At 43.6% G+C, this 12,570-nt stretch overlaps 1 protein-coding gene across 1 annotated transcript; it reads right to left on the bottom strand.

Moving 5' to 3' along the window:
• Positions 1 to 1,055: 1,055 nt before the first annotated feature.
• On the bottom strand, positions 1,056 to 2,503 carry LOC128750176 (rhodopsin). The gene has a single exon (XM_053850512.1). It carries the CDS (start codon positions 2,412 to 2,414, stop codon positions 1,350 to 1,352), a length of 1,065 nt encoding a protein of 354 aa, XP_053706487.1. The 5' UTR covers positions 2,415 to 2,503; the 3' UTR covers positions 1,056 to 1,349.
• Positions 2,504 to 12,570: the final 10,067 nt, after the last annotated feature.

The raw sequence follows: 12,570 nt of genomic DNA, 5'->3' as shown, positions 1-12,570 counted from the left end.
TTGTTTTCAGTAGACAGAAGCCAAAATAAGGTCACACTTTAGAAGATCATCAGAAATAAACTGACTATTCGTAGCGTGTTAGCCAGTCATGAATCATTATAAAGTATTCACGAGTGTCTGGTTATGACTGACTAGATTTTACCCTGGAATAGAAATCAAAACCTGCCACCCAAAATACTCCCAGGACTCATACATGGTGAATAAGGCTGTCTATATATTCATTCAGCATGAACCACTGAGAACAATCTGGGAGCACCACACCTAAAAATAAGATTCTCCGCATCAGCATTTGGACCCCTGAGGCTTAAACAATGAAGTAAGAAAAACTGGTTTATTCAGTTTAGGGAGCATATATTAGCATAAATAAACTACTTCTTGATATGTGCATTAGCAGCATGTTGGCCTGTAATTCATTATCAAGTACAGATTTGTCAAAACTATCTTTCGCCCTGAAGATGGCGCCAAAAGTTCACTGTGAAGAACCCCATAATTACCGATTATAAACAGTGCATAAGGTAGTAAACGGTTTATAGAACGGGGTTATTTAACACCAACATTTTTATGTCAGTCCAAGTCTACCAATAACACTTCATTTATACGCATTCGGAATCAGCAGAATTAACTTTTGTCATCACTGAAACTTAGAAGATCAAACTAGAACCTAAGTTTTGAAGAACAAACGCAAGTTCACAATTCTTTGAACTCATCCCTCCGATACTGAATGAATAAACTGCCCGCATCAGTTTGACTTCATTGACAGCATCAGTATTCAACTACAGATCTGCTTCTATGGCGTTGCTATGGTAACGTATCCAAGGTTAGAGGAGATATTGTTGACTGTCATTCGGTGATCAAAGTCAGACGTCACTGCAATGGTTTGCAGAGGAAAAACAGATCAAGAACCATAGCGGCGAAACAACCAAGGCCTTTTCGTGTCAAGTCAACTGAACATGGTCAGGTGACCTGAGACGCCACACTCAGAAGAATGAGTCAAGACGGTCAACCTGGACGTCATTTATTTCATGAACTACAAAGTAAAACGTGAACAGGACGAGTCGTTTGCAAAGTGCGTTTTATTTACGTTGCCTTGGTTACATGCCTCTACATTCAAAGAAAAGCCAGTATAAGATCCAACATTTTTTTCCCTCTCTGGGGGTGGGGGACACACCTCAGCATGTTGGATGTCTGTACACACAGGAACAACTCAGTAGTGGGCTGATCTTTCCTGCAACTGTCTTTAGGTTGAACCAACTGGTTTGTAAAAAAAAAAAAAAGATATTTCTTTTGCTGGCAGCCATCGGTCATTTCCCAGGTAGAGCAGAAGTGGTCCTCTCAGATGGCGGAACCTTTTACGCAGGAGACACGGAGCTGGAGGACACGGAGGAGGCCTCGGTCTTGGAGGCGGAGGTGGACGCTCCTTCCTCCTCTTCGAAGGGATTCTTACCACAGCACAGGGTGGTGATCATGCAGTGGCGGAACTGCTTGTTCATGAAGATGTAGATCAGTGGGTTGTAGATGGCTGAACTCTTGGCAAAGAAAGCCGGGATGGTCATGAGGACGGGTCCAAACTCGGAGCCCTGGTGAGTGAAGATCCACCAGGCCACACTGGCGTAGGGAACCCAACACACCAGGAAGGCGATGACCATGATGACGACCATGCGGGTGACCTCCCTCTCAGCACGCTGGGTGGTCTCGGACTCCTGCTGGGCGGCGGCGGCCTCCTTGACCGCACACAGCAGACGGCCATAGCAGAAGAAGACCACGAACAAGGGAGTGAGGAAGTGGCAGATAAACATGTAGACCACAAAGGACTCGTTGTTGAAGCCCTCTGCACGGGTGTAGTAGTCGACCCCACATGAGCACTGCATGCCCTCGGGGATGTAACGAGACCAGCCCACCAGGGGGGGCACAGCACAGGCGCAGGCCATGAGCCAGGTGAACACTAGACCCATGATGGCGTGATTCTCTCCGAAGCGGAAGTTGCTGATGGGCTTGCAGACGACCACCCACCTTTCGATGGCCAGAACCACGAGCGACCAGAGGGCAATTTCACCACCCATAGTGGCAAAGAAGCCTTCCAAGTTGCAGCCGAGACGTCCGAGGACAAAGTAGCCGTGCATGGAGGTGTACATTGTCGTGGTGAAGCCGCCAAACACCATGAAGAGGTTGGCCACCGCCAGGTTCAGCAGGATGTAGTTCAGAGGGGTTCGCAGCTTCTTGTGTTCGATGGTGACGTACAGAGTGAGGAAGTTGATGGGGAAGCCCAGGAGGATGAGCAGGAACATGTAGGCCCCCAGGGCTGCGAAGGCTGCCGGGTTGACTAGATAGTACTGCGGGTACTCATACGGACTCCGGACGATCCCGGTGGTGTTGACCATAGGGACGTAGAAATAAGGTCCCTCTGTGCCGTTCATGGTTGCGGCTGGCGGTGGAGATCAGCACCTCTGTGACGTGTCTTCTGCCTGAAGGGAGGTGACGGAGACGGCGCCCTGCTTCAAATGGAGCCCGGCTGGGCCGATGGGGCTTTTAAAAAGGTCTGCCTGGGATTATGACTTTCCGAAGCCGTCAGCACAGAGTGATTTAGGCCAGAGCTAATATGTAATCCACCCATCACTGCAAACATAACTGACCACTCATCAAGATATTAAGGTTACACCTGATTACTCCTGTGCATCAGGCGCTGGAGCAATGTCTCCCAGCATGAATCTAGATGGAGCAGAACACCTTTCTTTGTCTGAGGTGCGTTTCTCTGAGTTGGGAGCCTCACAGAACGTTGTGTATTCAGGAAGCCATTCATTCTCTACCATTCACTGACCAGTGAATGAAATATGAATTGTGATCTAAGCAGATAGAAGGAAAAAAAGTGTATGAACAATGAAGTGAATTCTAAAACGGTATAGAAAAATACTACTGAATTGTCAAGGCAAGGATCAATTTAAACTAGATACATGTGTTGATCCAGAGAACAAGGTAAAATGTTTGTGCGCAAAATAATATTTTCTTACAATCAGCAAAACATGCCCCAAAAAAACCCATCCTTCAAGAGGAAATTCTCAACGAGAAAGCAAAGCATTAACAGTACGGTTTGTGAGGCTGAGCAGCGCAGCATCTCAGCTGTGGATAATGAGCTCAGCACTTTCCTAATTGGTGTAGCATTAAAGAGATTTGGAGATTATGAAAGTGTTACTCTCATCGTCTGTTAATGGACTTAACATGTGGCAGCGGGTCATTGTCACTGCTCAGACTTTCATTTAGTTTCCAGCTCTTTAAACCTCTGCTGAATGTAAGAACCCACGCAGCTGTGCAGCACACCTCAGTCACTGACTCCAGGTTTGCAGGGAGAACCCAAACCTGTCCAGATGTGGTCATGGGATGAGGGCCAGCAGTTGATCACACAGTGGAAATAACACCAAATATATGCATGTGTTACAGTATGCGTTAGGACACAAGTATATTACCGGCCAGTAGAATTCTAACAGTAAAAACAGCAACATTCCAGCTAATGAACTGCGCCATCTAGCGGAAAGATTTCGCTACCAACGTTTACATTCTCAGTTTCACCAGCCAAATCAACCTACTGCATAACACTAGGTGAAGATAGAACAAACTGAACCACCAGCCACAGAAACAGAACAAAAGCTCTCAATAGCAGGAGCAAAGGACAGGAGATTGAAATGTCAAAGGGGCTCCGTACACCCCTTCAGCATTCGAGTCTTAACACATGAGCAATGAGGATTTTTTTAATGCGCACACATATGTTCCTATCTCTGCCTTTGAGAGGACCACTCACTGCCTCTCACCCTAACCATCCAATACAAACAGCTAACCTTAACTAGGACCTAAACCAAACTTAAATTCCATTCTAATGACACGGTTATTTTGAAGCTTTAATCCTCAAATTGAATCTTAAACTTGTGGGGACCTGCCAAATGGCCCCATAAATCCATAAGGTACAAGTAGGCATGTTTCCAAGAATGACTCCACACAAATATAGCTATACAAGGATCACATGCACACACAGTCAAGGCACAGAGTTTGTGGATAAATGATCAACCACTACTACATTACAAGCAGTTGTAAGCCAGAATGTACACATAGTCAGCTATGCTTTCCGAGCAAACAGCTTGAGTTAACTTGATCACATTCGCAAAGCCACCTTGGATATCACAGCAACTGAACTGAAAGGTGGTGTGCAGATCTTGATGCTTTTAGTCAGTGCAGTGGGCTCCGGATGAAGAGCTCTCCAGTCGCTCCCTGCGTTTCACACTTGCCTCTCTGCCTCACTACAGCTTTCTGCATATGAAGAGATGACGGTGGTTTCGGGAGGACAAACGAGTGGGCAGAGTGCGATGCTCTCTCATGCTGCCTACAAAAACTCTTGCTGAGTGACCATCGGAGAGGAGGGAACACTGTGACCAGGACATGCCACATTTCACAACAGCAGCACCCACATTCCTGTCACGCCGAGGCTCAGTCTTTAAGACCAGAAATAACATCAGCCAAGTCAGAAAGAAGTGAAAAAAGCCCTCGACACAGCGGTTATAAGGTGGAACTCAAGTGGAGTCCACCAGTTAGATATTCATAAAACATCAATGTCTTTGTTTGCATGCATATTAATACAGCAGAAATGATGATCTCAGAACTATAATTCACCACACTATCGCATGCATGCATGAAGTCACTTTAAACATCTGTTCTTCTGCCATCAAAGTTTCATTCAACTTCAAAAATTAAAGTGAAACTATGACGGCCAAGTCATCAGATGCGGCGGCACGATTTCCAAATTAAGAACCTGCAGCTACTCGTCGAGGAAATTGGTTTTCTCTCAGCTGGGAAGTGAAAGTTTCTTTTCAGAAAAGCAATAATTAAAGAGCAGACAGAAATCATGAAAGAAATGAACCTACTACACACACTAATGTAATGGCGGCTCAAATATTCACTGGCTGTGACTGCTGACGAATATAAGCTACAAATCACTTCTCTTGTTTCGATGAAAATATGATCCTGCTGCAACCTACGAGTTGACCAGCAGTGGGTGCCATTTGCTTCAACATGCAGCTTCATGCTCTCCGTTAACGTTCTACTCACAGTAATGTATTCATGTGGAGCATGGTGAACCGCTTTCAACACAAATGACTCATCAGAACTGACCACAACACTCCTCTCCTCTCCAAGTGCATCACAACCGAGCAGCTATTTTATTCCAAGGGGGTGGGAGAGGGTCGGTAATGTATATTGGAGAGGCTTTTACTCAGTAAACAAACGCAAGCAGGAATAGCATCACAGTCTATTTGGTGGGTGTCAGAGGTTAGCGCAACCGATTTAAGCGTCAGAGTATTGCTCAGCCACCATTTTACCTCAAGTAACCAGAACCAAACAGATTTTTTTCTAGAGGCTGCGGAGACACCATCAGCCTGTCCATCGCATGATTCAGTCATCGGCCTTGATCTCGCCTCTCACCGTCCTCATTCTAATGGACGTCACATTTACACACTAAATATGTGGTGATGTTTCCAGCTCCTCTCAAGCCTCATTGTTCATATTTGACAACGGTGGAGAAATTTGCAGGCTGACATGATTCAACATCTTTCAGTCCGCTTGTTGCTAAGGTGATGAATGATGTGTGTGTGTGTGTGTGTGTGTGTGTGAGTGTGCGCAAAGTGTAGTGAAGTTGTTAGCGAATGATATATTCCAACAAACCTCAGCAGACCATCAGGAGGCTCAGAGGTGGTGTCTCACTGTCATGCAGAGAAACTGAAGTCACTGCAGCCTCCAAAGATGACCATCATCGACAACACACACACCTCTCTGCACATGACATGACGGCACCCTCAAAGCCTTGTATATTCATCAGGTCCTTCTCCCGTCATCCCATCATTCAGATGCAAAACCACACCGCATTGAAGGAGAACAAAGTGGAGCAGCTGGGATGCTAAACATTGGGGTCTCACACAAGCACTCAGCTGGCTCACTCTCCGCAGACACTTTTGGTGCATTATAGATGAACAAACCAATTAATGATGAATAATAAATCAGCACATCAACACTGACCATCGCATATGAGTTACCGATCTGCCAGAGCAGCTGCTTTGAGACTATTTTTTTTAGCGGCCATCATCATCACACCCAAGTTGACCTTGAGGTTTCACCTTTAATCCAAAGGTTCACCCTGATCATACTTTATTATCTCAACAGGTTGAGAGCCAAACCAATCATCATGTCAAGTTCTTATCCAGCGAGAAATTAAGCAGAGAAATACATTTAGATCAAAACTTAAGTGCGTTCCTGACTTTTGTCTGTTCAGGTTAACATCCCAAATGGATGCAATTATTGTTATTATTAAGCCAGAAATGCATTTTTATTAGGTGATTTTGACGTCACTAATCCTAGTTTACCATACGCCACTACATTGTCAGAGGCAAACATAACTAAGTCAGTCCATTTCTTTCTCTGTTATTCTTTTTGGTTTTGTTCATTGCTGGGTCACAGGACACAGACGACGCGGACCGGCACCTGGTCAGCAACAGAGCACACAGAGAAATGGACGTTGTAAGACTAAAAAAAAGAGACTCAAGGATTCCATTTAACCGTTGTGAGATTAATAAATCATCATTCATCCATTCTCACACTTTCTACCCTTCCTTGCCAGTGTGCTAAAAAGTTGCACAACCTTTCAACTGACATTTCCCCCTTGTTTATCATCCACAGTTTTAAAACCCTGTAAAACAGATATAGAGGAAGCACACAATAATGCTGCCTAGGTGCAACATACACTAATTAATGGAACATTATACAGGAATAATATGGTCAATGCAGCCCCCCAAAAAAAAGTATATGTATTTAACAGCCGCAGGAAAATCAACCCTTTTTATGGCAATGTCAGGTGACTGTAGAAACAGGCCCAAGAAGCAACAGTCCGAAAGTTTTTTTTGCAAGTTTATATTTGAAACAAAATTTTTTGCTGCTTTTCTTTTTCGTTTGACACTAAAATAGCAGTTCATTTAAACAGCATTTGAAACCACCTTTAAGACAAATGACGAAATATCATTCATCTAACTAACGTATCCGTGTTTCTAACACAGCATAAACAAATGAAATAGACGCAAATCACACGGAAGACGAATATACTTACTTTAAACACAACTATTATCATTTGTCACACAGCAACTGAAACGAGAGAACAGACGTATGTTCTGAAAAATAATGTTTAATTGCAAAACGCACATAGCTGTGGTTAGTGGTGCGTTCAATTGCATCGGGAGAGTTACGGTTTTTGGAGTGGTGGCATAGAATAAAAATACATAAATAATAGAACCAAAAAAATACACTGAGTATAGCGCGAAAAACATCAACCCTTTATGTATTTTTATGAAACAAAGCAAATTATAAGCATATAATACATTATAATATTATAGAAATATAAATAGATGATTAACATGCGTTTTCCTTGAACGCTACAGAGCACGAAGCAAGATATTCCCCTCAAATAAGGTAAAATATTAACTGCCGTAACTCATCCATGCAATAAAAATGAGTAATGTGTTATAATATATGTATATATAGTAATATATGATTCAATATTTCATAGAGACATTGACCATTATTCATTAAATAAAACTGGAAGCAACAAGGGGGGAAAAAAAGCACTGTTATTACCTATTAAATACATGTTTCGTGTGAAGTTTGAATAACTACGCTGCCAATAAATGTTTTGGGGTTTTTTTTCACCCAGCAAAGATCTTTGTCACCCCTCGACATCGTGTCCCAATCAAAATCGCAATAAAAAAAATCTCCTTCAGTTAATAAAGCCATCTTACTCACGCATGACTAAGAGGAAAATTCCAATTTCCTCCTGCAGATTGGCTTCAGTGAGCCAACATTAAGTTCTGCGGGCAATCACCAGTGATGTAGCAGGAACATTAGAAGGGAGGGAAAAGACAAATGTACGAGCATAGTACGCATCAGTGGAGCGACTTTCCTCGAGTCAGAGAGGGGAGCGAGCGCGTCGCAGAATTAACAGATCCCTATTAAAGCTTTCATCTGCTTCATGAGTGAGCAGGATCAGATGATGGAGCGTTCTCCAGAGAGGTGAGACGCAGAACAGGAGCGTCAGAGCCCAGGCTGCTTTTGAAACGCGCTCCTCTGCTCTCAATACAATTCAATTAGAAGATTTACAGATAACACCGAAATCCACAGCATAATTAAATATCACGATTCCAGCTGCCCATGATTCGGTTGCAAGATTCGCTGAACCCCAATCCACTTAAGGAGTGCAAGGTCTGACGGTGATATTCAAAGAGCTCGGCAGCTTGATTGAAGTTTGCACGTTAACCTGAGCTTCCTGCAGCAGGAGCAGGACCACAGGGCCGTGGGTCTGTTTATTGAATTGCATGGGCTTCTAATGATTGGCATAGCAACTGCTCTGTAGGGAAATTACCTGTGAAAGCGTGGGAATTATACGACTCTGTGTTGCTGGGAATGTAATGGAGGCTAGAGCAAAGAGTCGGTTTGTCAGAAGCAGCAGGACTTTTGGAGTCATTTTGGAGAGGATAACAAAAACAAACTTCTTGGTCTGGAATGTGAAATATATTTGTTTCTTAACTGGTTGTTTTCTTCACACATGAATAATAATGTAGGTGTGAGGATGTCTAAGAACAGTCCAGTAGGAGGAGGAGAGTTGAGTTGAGAGTTTGAGTGATGGGAGTTTGACATGCTTGTTGGAGCCTTGAAGCGTGAACCACAGACAGTCAAAGCAAATATTGGTGGTTGCTTTTAAAAGTCAAGATTCAAGGGCAATGTTGAAGCTTCATTGTGGCCTGCCACTTGAGCCAGCTATGACTGACTCCCGGGGTGGCGGGCCCTCCATCTGGTTGGGGGTCTAACAGCTGGACATGTCTGCAAAACCTCCGAAGGAAAGTGACCATGTGGAAGCCACACCAGATGACACAACCCTCTCCTTGGCAGGGCTCCTCATCCTCAATGACTAACCAGAAATGAAATGTTCCCATTCCATCGGAGGTAGTTGGTCAGTTCACGTGTGCAGCGCCGCAGCTCAAGTTGAACGCAGGGGACTTTAACCACGGCCAGAAGCCTCCTGCTGCTTCAATCAAGTCTTATTAGACGCTGAGAACATCGTAATCCACTGTACCTCATTAACGTTGCCATCAGCGACTGCAGTTTGCTGCAACATGTCTGGCCACCCTGCATTTCCACATTTTTAATTTCCAATTTGTCACACAGTCATTTATAGCCACACAATGGAGATTAGTGGTATACCCTATAGCAGGCCCCGTTTCCATCGGCAACACACCATCAGGTCTGCTTTGATGCCAGTTAATTGGAATTATTCATTCATGTATTAGTGGGCCACAAACAAATGACAGCGCCACAAACAACAAATGAGAATTTATGCTTGTGTTTAGTCCACCAGCCAGAGAGGAATAACAACAACAGTGTTTATTCAGCAGGAGCCACACGACAGATTAACATCCAACTGTTGTCACCAGACAATGAAGAGAAAACTAAGCACCAAGCGCACAAACGTGTGTGCATGACTCACTCTCTTGGCCTTTGGACTTGCTGAATCTCTGACAAAGATGAATCTGGCGTGCATTTTAAACTCCTCTCACCACATGTCTATAACAAGACAACATTCTTCATAACTACAAGCAGGAAAGCGGTGAATGGATTTCACCAATAAAACTAGCAGAAGCCGTGTAACGGCCACATTGACAACACACGGTTTGTTTAGTCCAAAGGCAGCCAGAGGTGCGACATGCAAGACAGCACCTGGTGGCTGATGTACATACCCACATGGATGTGACATGCTCGCTGGGGTAGAGGGATGATGTAACACCCCTATCCAAGCCATCCCCACGTGAGTTGCATTACATCTTATAAGAACACATTGGAAGAAGTGATCTCCACATATAAAGGAATTTATGCTTATGCGGTTTTCTCTGCTGCCTGAAGACACAGCCTGTATAAGATACTTGGAACCAAATTAGGATGCCAAAAATATGACAGGCTCATCAGTAATCCCTGCAAGGCTTGGAATAGAACTGAACAGCTAACATGATCATCGAGTTGCATAAGTCTTCATATGCACGGAGTGGTTAAGCAGCACCATCCTTCACCCCCACTCCTCTACCTCACACTCGGCTGCAGCAAAGTTTAATCTCATTGTTTCGCAGATCTGTTTGTGGCTCGTCCAGAGAGCTGGCTCGACACCTTATCAAAGCTCTGCGTTGAATTAGAGCAGCTCACAGAGTCTGGTGATATGAATGTGTCGAGCAGATCATGGCCACTGTGTAAACGTTCCCTAAGCTCGGGGTTTTCATCACAAACACTGGATAAATCCTGCCAGACTTGATCAATGCTTTGCTCAGGACTTATTCAGAACCTGATCAGACTGGCAGCAACTAAAGACAGCTTTGTGCACAATCACAGGTCGTGGAACCCATTTTAATGAGATTTAGATCCACTTTTACAGCAGATGGTTTATTTGGATAACCGACAATTTGGGGAGTTTCGGAAGACGGACGACCTCAGACACTATTCTCCCAGGGCTGGTGAACAAGACACTACAAGTAACATCCGACTTAAGACCTGCTCGACTTACGTCCACCCGTTCTTACGACCACGGCCAGCAGATGCTTTTTTTTTAATTCAATGTCTGGCACCGCAGCACGTAGCAGCCCGGCATCACATACAAGAGTTGTGGCAGCACAGTATCCCAGCATCTCACTCTCACACAGCCATCTACCACTACAGTAGTACCTATAACCCCAGCGTCAGCTATTTTGAATAGCATTCAACTTACATCCAATCCGACTTACAACCGGTAGGTCAAAACCGATCCCGGTCATAAGTCCGATGTTACTTGTATTATATTATGACTGCGCCACCTTGAGAAGCATCTCAATTTCCACAATCAGGAAGAGAAAATGTCTCACATTCTCACTCATATCTGTAACTGCTCTTTGAAGATACCAGAATAGAATTAATCAGCCCAAGTCTAAGCCAAAGTATGTCAACCTACAGCTAAAAAAAAAAATAATTAAATAACATTTCTGAAAACCACCTGCAAGCCTTCACCAGGTTTTGCTTCCAGTAAATGAAGACATATGAAGCTGTTGAGGAGCAAGGGGTTTTTGGCTGCCAGTTAAGCTCTGAATTCTTTGGCAAAGTGGAAATGAAGAGAAGCTGTGAGAAAAGGATGAAATATGGTGGGAGATAAAACAACAGTCTTTTCTTGTTTGCAGACTAATTAACACGTCGACTACCACTTCCATCTGATATTTTTGAATTCTGATCTTGTATGTGCTTCAGGAACAGTGGAAAAAAAATGAACTTGGATTCTATCACAGTCTTAAAAGTCGGCCTGTTTCTGAAAATACCATCCATGCAACACAAGAAAAAGGACAGCACAGTTCATGGAATACAACACTTAACAGCATGACTGCATCGCAGTACGATCAAACTGAACAACGGCTTTGTAGCATGATTAAATGGCTTGATCAATAAGCCATTCATATGAGATGGTTATGAGTATTGAATATGGTGGCATAACACACCAACCAACCAACCAAAACACAGCTCGCTAACCTTGCTTCGTACAAAGGCCTTTTACTGAATTAATTTAATCTGTCTATGACAAAAAGATTGGACATTAAAAGAGACAAAGATGACGATACTGAAGTTATCATCGGGAGTGACAAGAAAGGTCAGCATTGAGTATGTTAAAGGAAGAGCTGACAAGTTTGCTGCTGAAAGTCAGGGCGACTGGATGGACTGAACTGGGTAGACAGTGGGCGATTTTAAAAAGAATGTTGGAGATGGAGGTACTATGGAGGGGGAAAATGAGGACATGAGGGGAAGTGTGACTCGGGAGGATGGTCAAGACCAGTAGGATAATGTTGTTTTAAAGACTGTAGTGCTGCTTTAGGTCATGGTATTACAGTAGACCACTATACTATACTGTTGATTTATGATTGAATATTTCAATCTCCTTTTATACTGTAGAATGTAATTACATTTGTATGACCTACATTTTTTGCATTATATATCAGATTATAGATTACATATAGTATGATGAACATTTAGTCCTACATTCCACAGAAATCAAAAAGGAGTGTGGAAAATTTCTCAATTCCCCCCACTTATTCCCACTTGTCCAAAACACAGATGATGGTTGAACTGTCACATATGTTCTGCGGTTTGTTACTGTCAGTCAGTAGTGTAAACTGCACAAAGGTACGCAACCTAGAGTGACAACATGCTTTTATAATGGTACAACACAAAAACCTAGCTGGAAACACTTAAAAACATGGTGTTGTTAAAAAAATGTATGAAGCAAGTGCTACATGGGCAAGAAGATCAGCGCCTCTGTGAGTTCAATCTCATCTATTAAAGGTGTTGCCATTGTGTGTCTTGTCTAATTACATGTGGCCAAAGTGGATACGACAGCTCCAGAAGGCTGGTCCTGCGGGTCCGACACTCTTAATGCTACCTGTTGGTGCTAAATGCAAAGGGACGACGCTAGTCAGATCATGCAAGGGTGAAATGTTT

Source organism: Synchiropus splendidus, chromosome 18 (genome assembly GCF_027744825.2).
Source record: "Synchiropus splendidus isolate RoL2022-P1 chromosome 18, RoL_Sspl_1.0, whole genome shotgun sequence".
Classification (NCBI taxonomy): Eukaryota; Metazoa; Chordata; class Actinopteri; order Syngnathiformes; family Callionymidae; genus Synchiropus; species Synchiropus splendidus.
Note: the sequence above shows the minus strand (reverse complement) of the source record. Positions and strands in the feature narration are given on the sequence as shown.

Excerpts from the sequence above, each read along its gene's own strand:
- LOC128750176 (XM_053850512.1), bottom strand. The coding sequence starts at position 2,414 with ATGAACGGCACAGAGGGACCTTATTTCTACGTCCCTATGGTCAACACC.